The sequence below is a fragment of the Lepus europaeus genome, chromosome 17 (genome assembly GCF_033115175.1).
Source record: "Lepus europaeus isolate LE1 chromosome 17, mLepTim1.pri, whole genome shotgun sequence".
Taxonomy (NCBI): Eukaryota; Metazoa; Chordata; class Mammalia; order Lagomorpha; family Leporidae; genus Lepus; species Lepus europaeus.
Window position 1 is genome coordinate 19,618,853 of NC_084843.1, and position 18,333 is coordinate 19,637,185.

Consider the following 18,333-nt stretch of genomic DNA (forward strand, 5'->3'; position numbering starts at 1 on the left):
ATTTTTCTCCAAACTTTCACTCTCATTCTCATGTCAACGCACTACATATTCACAAAGAAGCATACGCGGCCCCCCACCCGCCCCACTTTTTTTTTTTTTTTTAATTCCTGTTATCCTTTTTTTTTTTTTTTTTTTGACAGGCAGAGTGGACAGTGAGAGAGAGAGACAGAGAGAAAGGTCTTCCTTTTGCCGTTGGTTCACCCTCCAATGGCCGCCGCGGTAGCGCGCTGCGGCCGGCGCACCGCGCTGTTCCGATGGCAGGAGCCAGGTGCTTCTCCTGGTCTCCCATGGGGTGCAGGACCCAAGGACTTGGGCCATCCTCCACTGCACTCCCTAGCCACAGCAGAGAGCTGGCCTGGAAGAGGGGCAACCGGGACAGGATCGGTGCCCCAACCGGGACTAGAACCCGGTGTGCCGGCGCCGCAAGGCGGAGGATTAGCCTGTTGAGCCATGGCGCCGGCCCTGTTATCCTTTTTGACAACTGGGCTCTTATGCCATGTTTATTATTAAAACCTATCTTCCTCTACTGGCTTTCCCCAAAACAACAACAAACAAGGAAGTCATTTAGTTAGGAGTTAAATTCCAACTTTTCTCGATTTGAAGATCATGAACAACATGTCATGTGTTTGTCCCAGAGCTGAATTAACTACTTTCTGAGCAAATCTGTCTCCAAGAACTGGTTAGGAAGTAATCAGATTGAGAAAATTCTGTTTTCATTACTGAATCCTTATTTAGATCTGAGGTTTTTCACTAACAATACTCCTGGGACTTTCAACTGACATTATTCACTAGATTAAGTAGAAAAAGATAAGTACAAAATAATTATTCTCTTCCCACAAAAACAGCTCTAACATGTCAAAAGACTATCAAATTTTCACTTTTTTTTTTTTTTTTTTTTTTTTTTTTGACAGGCAGAGTGGATAGTGAGAGAGAGAGACAGAGAGAAAGGTCTTCCTTTTTGCCGTTGGTTCACCCTCCAATGGCCGCTGCGGCCAGCACATCTCACTGATCTGAAGCCAGGAGCCAGGTGCTTCTCCTGGTCTCCCATGCGGGTGTAGGGCCCAGGGACTTGGGCCATCCTCCACTGCCTTCCCGGGCCATAGCAGAGAGCTGGCCTGGAAGAGGGGCAACCGGGATAGAATCCGGCGCCCCGACCTGGACTAGAACCTGGTGTATGGCGCCGCAAGGTGGAGGATTAGCCTGTTAAGCCACGGCGCCGGCCAACTTTTTCACTTTTAAAAGATAAATGATGCAGGATCAGTGTTCTGGTAAAGCAGGTTAAGCTGCCCCTTGTAACTTCAGCATCCCAGGTCACAGTGTGGTTCAAGTCCCAGCTGCTCCACTTCTGATTCAGCTCCCTGGCAATGTGCCTTTGGGAAAGCAGAAGATGGCCTATGTACTTAGGAGACCTGGATGGGGTTCCTAGTTCCTGGCTTCAGCCTATCCTAGCTCAGGCCACCCACAGCAGCCACTTGGGGAGTGAACCCAGCAGAAAGAAGATCTCTTTCTCTGCCACTGCCACTCTGCCTTTCAGATAAACAGATTGTAGGGAAAAAAAGATAATTTCAAGGGGCTGACATGTGATGCAGTGGTTATATCCCCACCTGGGACACCTGCGTCCTTTACTGGAGTGCCAGTTCATGTCCTGGCTGCTCCACTTCCAATCCAGCTCCCTAATGCACCTGGGAAAGGAGCACAAGACAGACCAAGCACATGGGAGACCTGGACTGAGTTCTGAGTTCCCAGCTTCTGCCTGGGTCAGCCCTGGCTGTTGGGGGCATTTGGGGAGTGAACCATCATGTATAAGCTGTCTTTCTGCCTTTCAAATGAAATAAAATAATTTTTAAAAATGTAAAAGATAAATGCAAGACACTAACAAAGTTGCCCATCTAAAAAAGTGGACTTCTTACTGATGTACCTCTTGGCACGCTTCAACGGCAAACATTTGTATCAGAACAGAACTTTATTTAAATGCAGAAGAGACTAGTTTAAGAAAAAATATTTGAACTGTGGTTACTATTATTCCAATATTTAACAGACTATTTTCACTGTATTAATTTCCTACTATATACAGCAAACAGATTTAGTAAATTAGCATATTGCCCTAAAATCTAGAATTCTGCTGTATAATTATGAGCTTCAGTACTGAAGATACAGTTTTATGGATCAAACATTTATCAAAGTTGCACATAAAACAAATGCTTTTACATGACATCACCTAAAATATTTCAGGAAAATATAATAAACTCTTCCTTTTTCAAAAATTCGTGATTTAGTTTTGTAATTTTAGAGGAAATATTTTCTTAAACAGGTAATATTTCATTCACTGAGAATGAATTCAGTGAATTTACATTCATTCTTTTTTTTTTTTTTAAAGATCTATTTATTTATTTATTTGAAAGTCAGAGTTACGCAGAGAGAGGAGAGGCAGAGAGAGAGAGAGAGGTCTTCCATCTGATGGTTCACTCCCCAGAAGACTACAACAGTCAGAGCTGTGCAATCCGAAGCCAGGAGCTTCTTCCAGGTCTCCCACGGGGTGCAGGCGCCCAAGGACTTGGGCCATCTTCCACTACTATCCCAGGCCATAGCAGAGAGCTGGATTGGAAGAGGAGCAGCCAGGACTAGAACCAGGGCCCATATGGGATGCTGGTGCTTCAGGCCAGGGTGTTAACCCGCTGTGCCACAGCGCCGGCCCCCACATTCATTCTTCACTGAGAATAATATTCAGCAATCACTTGGATAAAAAGCTACTATGTTTATTATAATATTCACTATGTCAGTTATTCAATGTCTGACTTGACTTCTAGACATCATTTTAGAATTTTAAGGCCTCATAACCTCATCTCTTCCCATGCACAAGTTGTAGAATTGCTTTAAACTTCGGGAACTGGACAGCTGAAGTACGGAGAACACTCAGTTTCTAGAATGCAATCCTTGCTTCTGAGTCAGCCTCTTACTTTGCCACATATGCAGCCTGATCAGGGAGTAGAAAGCTTAGTCTTAATGAGCTATTTCTGACAAAGGTCAACATAGAAACTGTGAATCTATCTAGACACAACTGCAATGACATCATTGCATAGACTGCATTTTAGGTGTGTAATTTTATCCTAGCTATACTTCCTCTATTAACCATAAATTTTATCTCCAAAACCTGCCCATCACTTCATCCCTCACATAGCATTCAATTCTAACAGATGCCTATCTGAACCCTGACAGTTATTTTTATTTGGTCTACAATTTTCAACATTCCTCCACAATAAAATATAGTAAAATATTCATCTACTTCTATACAAAAATAAATACACCAATTATGTTTGAAAGTTATTATGTCTTCATATTGCTTGATGTTAATTTATATCTTTAACTGGTTCTACAAATGAGTGTACCCCTCCTTTCTAAGACATTTAACTGTTTTAGTGTCTACAGTTACCCTGCATAACTCAGTATTGTAACTGGACTCCTACTGTCTAAAAAAGTACAAAGAATACAATTATCTTCTTTCAGACTTTTACATGAATTAAAAATAAGGGTGTTAGTTTTCCACCTTTAGACTACAAAAGGGAAGTAACCATCATCTTCCTTTGGCTAAGCAGCAGTACTGACACTGTCCTAGAAGCGCTGGACATTGCTGTTTCTACTTTCTTCAACAACTGTACTTTCTAATTTTGTTGTTCAAAGCATAATAAATTGTTATACTTTCTTAAACCTTAAGTGAAGGCCGGCGCCGCGGCTCACTAGGCTAATCCTCCGCCTTGCGGCGCCGGCACACCGGGTTCTAGTCCCGGTCGATCCTGTCCCGGTTGCCCCTCTTCCAGGCCAGCTCTCTGCTGTGGCCAGGGAGTGCAGTGGAGGATGGCCCAAGTGCTTGGGTCCTGCACCCCATGGGAGACCAGGAGAAGCACCTGGCTCCTGTCATCGGATCAGCGCGGTGCGCCGGCCGCAGCGCGCCTACCGCGGCAGCCATTGGAGGGTGAACCAACGGCAAAAGGAAGACCTTTCTCTCTGTCTCTCTCTCACTGTCCACTCTGCCTGTCAAAAAAATAAAAAATAAAAAATAAATCCTATTAAAAAAAAAAACCTTAAGTGAAACTGATAAAACTACTACATTCTATGAATATTTGGCCATTTAAAAAAAAAGATGTATTTATTTGAAAGGCAGAGTTATGGGGTCAGGGAGAAAATCTTTCATCTGCTGGTTCACTCTCTGGACAGCCGCAACAGCCAGGGCTGGGCCATTCCGAAAGCAGGAGCCAGGAGATTCATCTGGGCCTCTCACACTGGTGTAGGGGCCCAACAACTTGGGCATCCTTCATTGCTTTCCCAGGCACATTAGCAGGGACCTGGACTGTAAGTGGCACAGCTGGCCCGACCCAGTGACCATATGGGATGCTGGCGCTACAGGCAACAGTTTAACTCACTGCAGTACAGCACCAGCTCCAATATCTGGTCTTAATTTCGTTAAGTTGCACTGCTAATTAGAGGTTCTTAAAAACCTTTGAATATACTTTTGAATTTACTGTCTTATTTATATAAATAGATGGCTAATCTTTCCTCACTATTGAATATTTACACTCCATTCAGTTTTTTTTTTAATTTATTTATTTTATTTGAAAGAGTTAGAGAGAGAGAGGAGGCAGAAAAAAAGAGAAAGAGAGAGGTCTTCTATCCACTGGTTCACTCCCCAGATGGCTGCAATGGCTGGAGCTGGGCCGATCCGAAGCCAGGAGTCAGGAGCTTTCTCCAGGTCTCCCATGTGGGTGCAGGAGCCCAAGGACCTGTGCCATCTTCTGCTGTTTTCCCAGGCCATAGCAGAGAGATGAATGGGAAGTGAAGCAGCTGGGACATGAGCCGGCACCCATATGGGATGCTGGCACTGCAGGCGGCGGCTTTACCTGCTATGCCACAGCATTCATTTTTGGCACCATATAAGAAACTTATCTGTGGTTAGTTACATGTTTTCAGTAATTGTAAAGTGATAAGTCATTGTGCAGTGTCATCAGCTAATGATGACATCAGTAAGTCTTTTTTTTTTTTTAATTAATTTATTTATTTGAAAGAGTTACACAGAGAGAAGGAGAGGTAAAGAAAGAGAGAGAAGTGGAACAGCTGGGACTTGAACTGGCACCACATGGGATGCCGGCACTACAGGTGGTGGCTTTACCCACTACGCCACAGCGCTGGCCCCATCAGGAAGTCTTAAATGCTAAGTTACATGGTCAGTAGTCTTTTTAGGACCTTTCCTCCATCAGTGGTAACTGGCATGATGAATGGGTAACTACAAATTTGGTAAGCAACCCTAATCTGCCATCACAGTGGATGTGATGTAGTAACTCGCTGTGATTTACATTTTCATAATGACTACTGATGTGGAGGCTTTTCATGTGCTTTTTGGACATTTGTGTATTTTCTTTGGGGACTCACCTATTCAGATTCTTTGCCCATTTTTAGATTGACTGAATTTCTTTCATCGTTTAGTTTTAAGAATTCCTTTATAGGGGCTGCTGCTGTGTTCCAAAACAGGTTAAGCCACCCTCTGCAGCACCTGCACCCCACGTAGGCAACGGTTTGTGTCCTAGCTGCTCCACTTCCCATCCAGCTTCCTGCTGATGTGTCCGGGAAAGCAGTGGGAGATGGTCCAAGTACTTGGGCTCCTGCTCCCATGTGGGAGACCCAGAAAATGCTCTTGGCTCCCAGTTTCAGCCTAGCCCAGCCCTGGCCATTGTAGCCATTTTGGGAGTAAACCAGTGGATGGAAGATAGAGAGATCTCTCTCTCTGTAACTCTGGCTTTCAAAGAAATAAATAAGTCTTTTTTTAAATAAATCTTTTTCTAAAAAAAGAAAAGAAAAAATAAATGGGGAAAAAAAGAATTTTTTGTATATTTTGAATTTAGCTCTCTTATTAGGTATGTTTTTGCAAATGTTTTCTTCCATTCTACAGTCTTTTTTTCATATTTATTCTTTTAAAAATATTTATTTATTTGATAGGCAGAGTTACAGAGTGAGAGACAGAGATAAAGAGAGGGAGGGGAAGAGTTCTTCTATCTGCTGGTTCACTCCCCAAATGGCTGCAATGTGGGGGCTGGACCAAACCAAAGCCAGGAGCTTCTTCCTGGTCTCCCAAGAGGGTGCAGGGGCCAAAGTACATGGGCCATCCTCCACTGCTTTCCCAGGCACATTATCAGGGAGCTGAATCAGAAGTGAAGCAACTGGGACTCGAACCAGCACCCATATGGGGGGCTGGCACTGCAGGCGGTGGCTCAACATGCTATTCCACAACGCTGCCCTTAGAGGTGTCTTTTCACTTTCTTGATGATGTTTTTTGAAACATAAATGTTTTTAATTTTGATAAAGCCTAACACATCGGGGTTAGCACTGTGGCGAGGCAGGTATAGCCGCCACTTGCAGTGCTGGCATCCCATATGGGCACTGGTTGAGTCCTGGCTGCTCCACTTCCGATCGAGCTCCTGGCTATGACCTGGGAAGCAGGCCACATGGGAGACTGAGAGGAAGCTCCTGGCTCCCGACTGGCTCAGCTGCAGCCATTGCAGACATTTTGGGAGTGAAACAGTGGGTGGAAGATCTCTCGTTCTCTGTAACTCTGCCTTTCAAATAAATAAACCTTCTTTTCAAAAAAAAAAAAAAAAAACGAATGCATCTATTTTCGTTTTTAGTCATGCTTCTGCTATAAGAAATCACTGCCTAACTCAAAAGTCACAAAAATTTGCTCTCATATCTTCTAAGAATTTTATAATTTTTTGGCTCTTAAATTCAGTTTCATGATTCCTTTTGTGTATGGAATAAGGTAGGGATCCAACTTCATTCTTCTATGTAGATATTCAATTTTATTAGCACTATTTGTTGAAAAGACCCTGAATTGTCTTGGGACCCTTATCAAAAATTAGCTAACCATAAATAAAAGGAGTATTTCTGGATTCTCAGCTCTATTCCACTGAGCTCTAAGTCTGCTCCTAGGCCAGTACCTACTCCTACTGTCCTGGTAACTGCACCTTGGTAAGAAGTTGAGAAGTACAGATCCTCCAACTTTATTCTTTTCATGATTGTTCTGGCTATTCTGGTTACCTTGTACTTCCATATGAACTTCTGAATCAGCCTGTTAACTTCTGACAGAAATGTACCTGAAACTTTGATAGGGCTTGCATTGAATCTGTAGAACAATATGGGTGATTCTGCCATCTTTGTAATATTAAATGTTGCAATCCATGAACATAGATAAGTCTTTCCATCTACTGAGGTCTTTTTAATTTAACAGTATTTTATAGTTTTCAGTTTACAAATCTTTTGTCTTATTGGTTAGATTTATTGCTAGGTATTTTATTCTTTCGGATATAACTGCAGAACAAATTGTTTTTTTCAATCCATGTTCATGTTGCTTATTGCTGCTGTACAGAAACATTTGGATTTTGTCTCTATCTTGTATCTTGTAACTCTGATAAATTTGTGTTTGAGTTTTATTAGGTTTTACTTTATAACAGTTTTTCTATATATAAGATTGGTATCTGCAAATAGAAATGGCTTTATTTTTTCCAATCTGGATGCCTTTTATTTGTTTTCCTTGCCTAACTGCCCTGGATAGACTCTCCAGTACAGTCTTGACGTGGAATCCATGTCTTATTCTTGATCTTAGGGAGGAAGCACTCATCTTTCACTATTACACATCGTATTAGCTGTGGGCCTGTAATTAGTACACTTCATTACTTTAAAATACCTTTACTGTAAGGTATTTTCATATTGAGGCATGCTAATACCTTTTATTTAAACAGTAAACCAAGTCTAAGAGGGGATTTTCACTCAATTTTCTAGTATTATAGACGCAAACCCAAACTGTATTATTAATTTGGCTATAGTTATAGGTTAATTTCAAACCTACAATAAAGGTTTAGTTTCTCTAACACCTAACTTATCTTTGATGCAAGCAAATACCCTTTTAGTACCATTAGGAGAAATAAGAGCTTCAATGAAAATTCTGCTAGACCAATCTTGTTTTATCCTCTTAACAAGTGTACATGTTTTCTGGAATGTGCCCTCTGTGTATGAAGACCTCGCTCCCTCTCTCTCTGCCTCTCTGTAACTCTGCCTTTCCAATAAATAAATAAACCTTTAAAAAATGATATTCTTTCTCACAGTGTTTCTTCATCCTCTCTCTTCCTTTCTATTCTAAATTCTATTGCTTGAGTGCTGGTTCTTACATCCTTTTACTACATCAGGGGTGTCAAATCTTTTTTCTGCCAATGGCCACTTGGATATTTCTAACACCATTCACTGGACAAACAAAATTATCACCTTAAAAATTCGCCCTACCATAGATTTATTGAATCTCAAGTCCCACCTGTGGTTGCTTTGGCAGGGTCAGACCAAATGATCTCATGGAATATATACAGCCAGCCTGCAGGCTGGTGGTTCCCACCTTGTAACACATGAACCACTTCAAAAGCATCCAAACTGTTCTGATTCTATAGCTAGACTGTACTTTTTTTTTTTTAATGTTTTGACCATACTTTCATCTGTTTCAAAAGGTTTTTTTAAAAGATTTATTTATTTGAAAGACAGAGTTACAGAGAGAAGTAGAGCCGGGGTGGGGAGGGGAGGTCTTCCATTCCACTGGTTCACTCCCCAAACGACCACAACCGCCAGAGCTGAGCTGATCCGAAGCCAGGAGCTAGGAGCTTCCTCCAGGTCTCTCACGCGGGTGCAGGAGCCCAAGCACACGGGCCATCCTCCAATACTTTCCCAAGCCACAGCAGAGAGCTGGATGGGAAGAAGAGCAGCTGGGACTCAAACCAGCGCCCATATAGGATGCCGGCACTGCAGGCTGGGGCTTTAACCCACTGTGCCACAGCGCCGGCCCCTCAAAAGTTTCAATAACAGCACTGCCAACAAAATAAAATCCACGTTCCTTCAAATTCAATAATATATGACTAATCCCAAACCACATTTTCATTCTCTAGCTAAGACTCAGCTATTCCACTCAATATGGTCTACTCAGTTTTTTCTGAACAGCTTATGATGCCATTTCCCCGCTTCTACAGTCTATCTACATCAACTCTGCTCCTTATTCTTTTCTTATATTCAAATTCTATCTCTCCTTCACAGCACAGCAAACATTTTCTTTGGCTATGCAGAGCAGTAGTTTCACTACAACCCATAGAATTTTATATCATTATAGAGTATACACAAGTTTCACGGTTCTATATTTAAGTTTACTTCATGCAGTGCGCTTTGGCGTTTTCTAATTTATCATCTTTCGTTTACAAAGTGACTTAACGAAAATGATGGCATAACCCATGCATGTTTCAGCCTTCAATTGAAGAACACCATTAGTGCATCTCCCTGGACATTTACGGGTCACTTAACTAGATTATGGCATTCAAAGATGAAACCTATAAATACCAAATTATAACAATCTTAGTAAGTTTAGGATAGGGTCAGTTATCATATTTTATATATCACAGTGCCAAGTACAGTGTTTCTTAATCATTACTGAAGAGAAAGACTGATATTAAACAGTTATAATATTCAAGATCAGATAGGATCACGATTAGGATTGCTCTATGTTCAGATGCATTTTATTTCAAGTTGTAGTTAATGGCAACCAAAAATGACCGGTTTCCAATGACACTGTGGCCCATACTTTCTGCCTTCCTACTTTAGGGAATGATATAATAGCCTTGGAAAGTGGGGAAGCTCCAGTTAAGAACTCCACAAATGGTAATTCTCACAGAAGCTTGTGAAAGTACCTACATGGAGAACACGCACTGCTGTTCCATTGGACATCCTTCTCTTGTCAGTCATTTCTGCTTTGCCTGGGAAGGCACTGAGTCTAGGGTTCTCATTCGCCCCTTCCAGTTTTATCAAAGTTGTACTATGGGTCAGGCTTTTCTTTCAGAGGCATCACAGCTATTTGGGACGAATGGCCTCTCCTGCAGTCAGCACCAAGTTTCTTGACCAGTTAAGGCCTGTTCAAGTTACGGACTCTATCAAAAGCATCATCAGCCATTTGATTGAAAAAATGAAAAAGCAATGAAGTGACTAAGAATCTGTACAAAATAGTTTCTTCTCTTGTAAAGGACCCAACTCATAAGGTAGGCCAGTGGGAGAAGTAAACTCAATTCTTCAATCTCAAAGACTCACTAAATTGACCACTCAATTTAACTTGGCACAAGTTCGAGGAATGCAGATCATCTAAAGGAATTCTGCTTTTCCTCTATCTCTACCTTATGATTTGGTTTTAGTCTAGGAGGGACTGGGAAAAAACACAAATAACAAATACTCTGAACCATTAGTACAACTAATATGCAGAAATCTGTCCCCAGGATCTACCCAAGAAATAATATGATTTTCTCTAACAATCCTGAAAAATCGAATGCTCCCTAGTGAGATGTAGGCATCCTGCAGTAATTGTGGACACAGAGCAAACTACTCTGAGTACACAAGTCCCCAAATCTCTGCCTTTAGGCTTTCCTCTGAGGTCTGAGAACATGAACCTCAACATTTACTGGCTATTATCTCCTCAAACACAGACCCCAGGCCTCCAACACTCTAAGGGCACTGCTGAAGACGGCCATCTGGAATTACTCTGCCATTCACTAATAAATAAAAATCACCTATTCTAATTCTCACTGCATGTGCCCCAGATTTACATGCAAGCAGATTTATATGCAAGATTTCAGAACCAATAAGAAAGAAAATAAGTGATTTCTGACGTGAACATAGTATATATAAAATGGCAAAATTGCAAAAATATGAATTGCTATAGGAAACTTTTTCAGAAAGATGAAACTGATTTACCTTTTTTATATGTTCTTCACACAAGAATGCACTCAAGGGCAAGTGAAATGTAAAGTAAAAATTCTTTTTTCTTTTAAAGAACACAAAGGTTAACATTTTTTTTAACACATCAAATAAAAATGGTGTGTTGGTTAAAAAAGACTATTAAGTAGACCTGGGCAAGGGCCTAAAAATTATAATAATGATACAGGCTTAAATTTTTTAAATATTCCAGCGCCATCCTCCTGCTATTCAGCTAAAACACCTGCTCATCTTTAAATATTCTTGTGCCTACTAATATTTTGGGGTTTTGACAGATCACAAGCTGGTTTACTTTTCAGAAATGGAGTACAGATGATTAAATTTGGTTTTTCCTTTGGGACTGACCCTGGCACACACTAAGAGTTTTACATTGATAAGAATCCCTTTTGAAAACGAATCTTGGAGTCCTGTATCACCTTTCAGTGAGATTTCAGGGAAAAGAGGGAAGGGGAGGAAAAAAAGCAAAAAGAGAAGGGAGAGAGGGCAAGGAGTACCTTGAAAATTAAGAATGTCTACTAGCCTTTCTGAGTTCATAAAGCCTACTGGCTTTTTCTAAGGCAATCAGAAGAGGGGACCGTGCCGTAAGTGAGGTATGGTAGGAAAAATGTCAGAAAGTATTAGACCTGAGTAGATAAAACAGGAACAAAAGACCTTCACTGGAGATGGCATACAACCCAGATATAAAAAGCATGCATGTTACACCTATGCCACATATACTAAACAACTTACAGGAAATATCAAAGTAATACTATAGGGGACACATATATCATTTTCTCTGGGTTTTTTTAAAAGATTATTCATGATTCAAATATTATATGCAGAATGCATTAAACAAAATTAACTGAAGGATTTCAAAAACTTCACTCAAATAGTCACTAAAGAGTTTTCACTCCAGTGTTATATGAAAGTTGTTGCCAGGTTTCCAATGAGGGTGTCTCAAGGACCACATTTAGATGAGTGAAATAATTACAAAAGCAATGTTTACTAGTAAGATACTCAAAAAGTGGAAAATGCACAATATGAAAAAACTATGCACGCATTTCAAAATATTTTTGCAACAAAATAAACTAATCTTTTTATTTCATTTTTTAAAGATTTATTTTACTTATTTGAAAGTTAGTTACACAGAGAGAGGAGAGGCAGAGGTCTTCCATCTGCTGGTTCACTCTCCAGCTGGCCACAACGGCCAGAGCTGCGCTGATCCGAAGCAGGAGCCAGGAGCTTCTTCAGGGTCTCCCACGCATCTGCAGGGGCCCTGGCACTTGGGCCATCTTCTACTGTTTTCCCAGGCCATAGCAGAAAGCTGGATCAGGAGTGGAGCATCCAGGACTCGAACCGGCGTCCATATGGGATGCTGGCACTGCAGGCTGCAGCTTTACCTGCTTTGCCACAGCACTGTTCCCAAAATAAACTAATCTTTTAATTCTACTTTTTCACGAACTTTCTGAAGTACCCTTGTATAGAGCAACTGGGCCCAAAATATATGCCATGCTGAACTGTAAGGTTTTATTTGTAGAATCCTCAGGGCTGTCATTTCTTGAGCTTTTTGCTATGTGTAAACTAGCTAGATACTTCCTTTAAAACACCATACCTGGCCGGCGCCGCGGCTCAATAGGCTAATCCTCCGCCTGCAGTGCCGGCACACCGGGTTCTAGTCCCAGTCGGGGCGCCGGATTCTGTCCCGTTTGCTCCTCTTCCAGTCCAGCTCTCTGCTGTGGCCCGGGAGTGCAGTGGAGGATGGCCCAAGTGCTTGGGCCCTGCACCCACATGGGAGACCAGGAGAAGCACCTGGCTCCTGGCTTCAGATCAGCGCAGTGTGCCGGCAGCAGCGGCCATTGGGGGGTGAACCAACGGAAAAGGAAGACCTTTCTCTCTGTCTCTCTCACTGTCCACTCTGCCTGTCAAAACAAAAAACAAACAAACAAACAAAAACCAAAAAACATACCTTTAGTGTACCAAAAATATAAGGCAGGAAAGAGATTCTTGAAAATAGAGGATCTCAGCAAGAGAACAAGGAAAGGCCAGAAACACAGACAGACTTGTAGTTTATATTGTTTTTTAAATCAATATACTTTACATTAAAAATAAAATTTTAAAAAAATAGAGGATCTGGGACTGGTGCTGTGGCACAGTGGGTTAAAGCCCTGGCCTGAAGCTCTGGCACCCATATGGGCACTGGTTCTAGTCCCAGCTGCTCCTCTTCCGATCTAGCTCTCTGCTGTGGCTTGGGAAAGCAACAGAAGATGGCCCAGGTCCTTGGGCCCCTGCACTCACATGGGAGACCCGGAAGAAGCTCCTGGCTCCTGCCTTCGGATCAGCGCAGCTCTGGCCATTGCAGCCATCTGAGGAGTGAGCCAGCGGATGGAAGACCTCACTCTCTGTCTTTACCTCTCTCTGTAACTCTGTCTTTCAAATAAATAAAATCTTAAAAAAAAAAAAAAAAATAGAGATCTCCTGCTGAACTGTTTGCCACAAACTAGCAAAATTCCTTTGACTGGACCACTAAACTTTAAGCTCTAGTTTATAGTTCAACCAATATTAAAGTCATCATCTACTGTACATGTGTCGAATTCTAGGCACTGAGGATACAAAACTGAACATAATACAATCCTTGCCTTTAAGGTAATCATAGTCATTTGGCAGAAAGTGATACATAAACAAATAATTACAATGCTATCTATCAGTCTTACACCAGCAGAGATGAACAGAACATTGTACAAAGTGGTAAAAGTCACTTAGTCAAGCTGAACTAGGCTACACCTTTTCAAAAGGATTTGACAAATAAACTGATCTGCAATGAGGCAGGCAGGCTGTAATATCTCTTTAATTAAAAAAAAAAAGGTTTGACAAAAAATTGATGGTCATGAGATCTAATCTCTATCAAAAATGGCTGGTGCAGACAATCCCTGTTTGTTGTTATTAAACGAATCTCTGTGCAAAAATGAGAATATTTTACTCTTATAATTCTTATGTTCTCTCCCAGACTTGTCCTCCTCCTACATTCCTTTCTTCAGTCAATGGCTATACCATCTAAAACTCTCTACAGTCACCTAACCACTGAGCTGTACTGACTAGACTCCATTCTCTATTTTGTTTGCCGGTATCACTATGGTCACCATTATCTCTTACCAATATTGCTACAAAACCTTTCCAAAGGGGCCTTCATGCCTCTGGTACTCCTTCACTGAACCAACCAATTATCCTGGCAGGCAGAATATTTACATAGGAAATACAAGGTTGTGTAAGATAGCTTGTCATTAGGAAACTCAAAGCTTCACAGGGGAGACAGATATATGACTAAAATACTGCATAGGGGCCAGCACTGTGATACAGCAGCTTAAGTTGCCACTCGTAATAACAGCATCCCGTATCAGAGTACCAGATGGAGGCCCATCTGCTCCACTTCCGATTCAGCTTCCTGCTAACGTGCCTGGGGAAGGCAGAAGACGGCCCAAGGACCATATTCAGACAGGTGAATCTGAAGTGATCTTTCCAAAACACAAATATGATCATATGGCAACCCATCTTAGCATCACTCAATTGCTGCTGCTTCCTATTGCTCTCGGGAAAAGCATAAACTCTTCAACATGGGTGACAAGCCTCTTCAACATCTGGTCTGCCTTACCTCATGCTCTAACCTTTTATTTTCATACTGAACCCCTTGCAGTTTCCTTAACATACAGTGCTCATTCCTCTGCAGAGCCTTTCAAGATAACCTTCAAAGGGAAATCAGGTGACCTTCCCCAATGATCTTTCAGCACCCTCTGCTTATCCATTACCATATTTATCATATTGTCAAGTTTTTTTTTTTTTTTAATTTATTTACTTGAAAGGCAGAGAGTCAGAGAGAGAGATACTGATCTGCTATCTGCTGGTTTACTTTCCAAGTGCTTGCAACAGCCAGGACTTGGCCAAGCCAAAGCCAGGAGCCAGGAATGCCACCCTGGTCTCCCACATGGCTTGCTGCTGCTTTTTTTTTTTTTAAGATTTATTATTTATTTAAAAGGCAGAGTTACAGGGAGAAGAGAAAGAGATCTCCCATCGTTGGTTCACTCCCGAAATGGCCACAACAGTTGGAGCTGGGTCTGTCCCTAGCCAGGAGCCAGGAACTTCCTCCAGGTCACCCACATGGGTATAGGGACCCAAGCACTTGGGCCATCTTCTACTATTTTCCCAGTGGATCGGAAGTGGAACAGTCAGGACTCAACCGGCGCCCATATGGATGCCGGCATTGCAGGTGGCAGCTTTACCCACTAGGCTTCGGTGCCAGCCCCCTACATGGCTTTTAATTCCTTCACATCTAAATGTGGTCCTTGGGCCATCTTACACTGCCTTCCCCGGTGCATTACCAGGAAACTGAATGAAAAGCAGAGCAGACAGGACTACAACCCGCACCCCGTCACGAGCAGGAGTTTAACCCATTGTGCCACAATGCCTGACCCTGTGCAGCATTTTGAATTACCTATCTATGAAGCTTTGAGTTCCCTAATGACAGAATCTTACTCATATTTCCTATGTAAATATTCTGCCTACCAGACACTGACATAATTCATACTTGATAAATATCTGAATGCATGAACAAGGAATGAACAAACTGCAAAGAAAAATTCAATGCTCAACAATCTGTCATGTTTATTACCTACTCTTCAGAAACCTATTCCTTTAGTAAGATCATATGTAAGCCACAAATTTATCACAATTAACCTGTCTTCAGAAACAGAAATGAAGAAGGCTATAACAGAAACACAAAATTCTAATGAGCTCAAAAACGTATTTACTTCTTCCAGTTTATAGATACTATAAGCCTACTACTTTAGTTTTTTTTTTTTTTTTTTTTTGGGGGGGGGGGGAGGAAGCATATATACATCGGAACCATGATAGGTTATATACTTTTAAAAGTAACATTACAACTGCATATGTACTATTATTACATTATTTTCACAGGTAAAATGGTGAGTTTGCTTTTTAAATGTAAGTGAAAGCTGCACCTTGTCACTGACTCACCGATTCTTTTCCAGCTCATTGTGTGTAGATCTAAAAGAAAAAAAAAAAGAAAAGAGCATTAGACATGCTTGTTATGAAGGCTGTAGAAGGGGGAATTAGTTATTGCTATACCACCCAGTGAATTTATTTAACAATGCAGTATCTGGTCAGACTTTTTTTTTTTTTTTTTTTGACAGGCAGAGTGGATAGTGAGAGAGAGAGACAGAGAGAAGGTTTTCCTTCTGTTGGTTCAGCCCCCAATGGCCGCTGTGGCCGGCGCATCGCGTTGATCCGAACCAGGAGCCAGGTGCTTCCTCTTGGTCTCCCATGCGGGTGCAGGGCCCAAGCACTTGGGCCATCCTCCACTGCACTCCCGGGCCACAGCAGAGAGCTGGACCGGAAGAGGAGCAACCGGGACAGAATCCGGCGCCCCGACCGGGACTAGAACCTGGTGTGCCGGCGCCACAGGCAGAGGATTAGCCTATTGAGCCACAGCGCTGGCCCCTGGTCAGACTTCTTAAATCTCTCTGATCAAGACGGAATATTCTGCATTCATTAGGATTGTTCATTCAGATATAGGGTTTTCCATTAACAACTCAAAATTTGAAACTGCAGTTTGTTATTTTAATGACATACTTGCAGGTGTTCTCTTGCGTATAGCATTCTGCATTATGCTGATTTGTAGGTATTTTATCAGAAATATTAATTCAAACATAATCTCATTTTATTTAAATAGAAAAAAGTAAAATGTGTGTACTTCCATATTTTCCTCTATCTACCTACTCCCAAACACAGAAAGCATGTAGAAACTGAATTGCCTTTGTGGTAAAACATAAACAAGAAAATTTTATATACGGAAAAAAGATGTGAATATGCGTTAAGAAAAGATATATTAATAAAATCAAGGAATATTTTAAAAGACTGGAAGAATTTTATCCAAAATGCTACCAACAGGGTCAGCGCTGTGGCACAGTGGGTTAAAGTCCCAGCCTGCAGCACCAGCATTGCACATTGGGCACTGGTTTGAGTCCCAGCTGTTCCATTTCTGATCCAGCTCCCTGCTGCTGCACCTGGGAAAGCAGCGCAGGATGGCCCAAGTCCTTGGGTCCCTGCACCCACGTGGGAGCCTCAGAGGAAGCTCCTGGTTGTTTCAGCTCCAGCCTTTGCAGCCAATTGGGGATTGAACCAGTGATGGAAGATCCCTCTTTCTCTGTCCCTACCTCTCTCTGTAATTCTGTCTTTCAAATAAATAAAATAAATCTTTTAAAATAAAAAGTTGCTAATGGTTGTTTTCTTTTGGTGACCTTTTCAGTATCTGTGTGTTTTTAAAATTATTTTGATGACTTTTTAATTTAAAGGAATTTAGTAATACGTTAGATCTTCAGGGTCACAGAAAATGTTAGTCTCCGTTATGATGATGCTTACCATCTAACAAATAAGCATGGTGCCTGCTGAACAATGTGCTAAGCAGTTAACAGATTCATTTTATGCCTAAAACAACCCTTGTTTTATAAACAAGAATACTGAGGCTCAGAGAGGTCAAGAAACATACTTCCATCCCAAGACTGTAAGTGATAGCCATGAGTTAAGATCTGTCTTATTCCAAACCCCAAATTCTTACCCTCCTGTTGAAAAGCAGTAGTGAACAAAGATTAAAGGCACAGACTCTAAAGCTAGACTGTGTGGGTTCAAATGCTGAGTGGCCTTGGTAAAGTCCTTTCATTTCTCATTTATCTGTGCTTAGTTTTCTTGTCTATGAAGCAGGAACAGTATAGTTAGCCTTCCATATTGGCGGGTTCCACATCCACACAATCAACTGCAGATTCAAACCATTTAGGGGAAAAACTGCATCTACACTGAAAACATACAGACTCTCTTCTCTTGTCACCATAGTACAACAACTATTTACACGGATTTTACCTTGTATTTACTATGGTAAGTAATCTAGAAAAAATTTAAAGTATATGGGAGGGGGCTAGTGCTATAGCATAGCAGGTAAAACCCCTGCCTGCAATGCCAGCATCCTATATGGGTGCTGGTTCATGTGCCAGCTGCTCGACTTCCAATCCAGCTCCCCACTAACATGCCTGGCAAAGCAGCAGAAGACGGCCCAAGTGCTCAGGTCCCTTACCTTACCCACGTGACTTGGATGGAGTTCCAGGCTCCACGCTTTGGCCAGGCCCCGCCCTGGCTGTTGCAGCCATGCCAGGAGTGAACCAGAGGATGGAAGATCGCTCTCTCTCTGTTTCCCTCAAACTCTACCTTTCAAATACATAATAAATCCTTAAAAAAACTAAAATTTTATAATGAAGAATTCAGGTTTCTATCACTAGAACTAAAATTTTAACCATTTCCTGTATTGTGGTTAATGTTGAATGCCTTCAGAATATTATACTGCTGATTGCTTTAATGTGATTTTTTCCCCCCAATGGGTATTTAGTAAATCAGATTCCAAAATCTTAACAAGAGTGTTTTGGCAGCCTCATAATTTGTGGAAATTTTAAGCACTGTTTAAGAACCAAA

General features: G+C 41.5%; 1 protein-coding gene across 3 annotated transcripts in view; it reads right to left on the reverse strand.

The window, feature by feature from the left end:
* MXI1 (MAX interactor 1, dimerization protein) overlaps positions 1-18,333 on the reverse strand; it is a 90,603-nt gene that overhangs the window by 34,492 nt on the left and 37,778 nt on the right. For 2 of the 3 annotated variants that reach the window (XM_062214861.1, XM_062214863.1), the window contains exon 3: positions 15,832-15,861. The exons of the other annotated variant lie outside the window; for it this stretch is intronic. In XM_062214861.1, the coding sequence (XP_062070845.1) occupies positions 15,832-15,861 (30 nt within the window). The remainder of the gene's footprint in view (positions 1-15,831; positions 15,862-18,333) is intronic. 3 annotated transcript variants of the gene reach the window in all.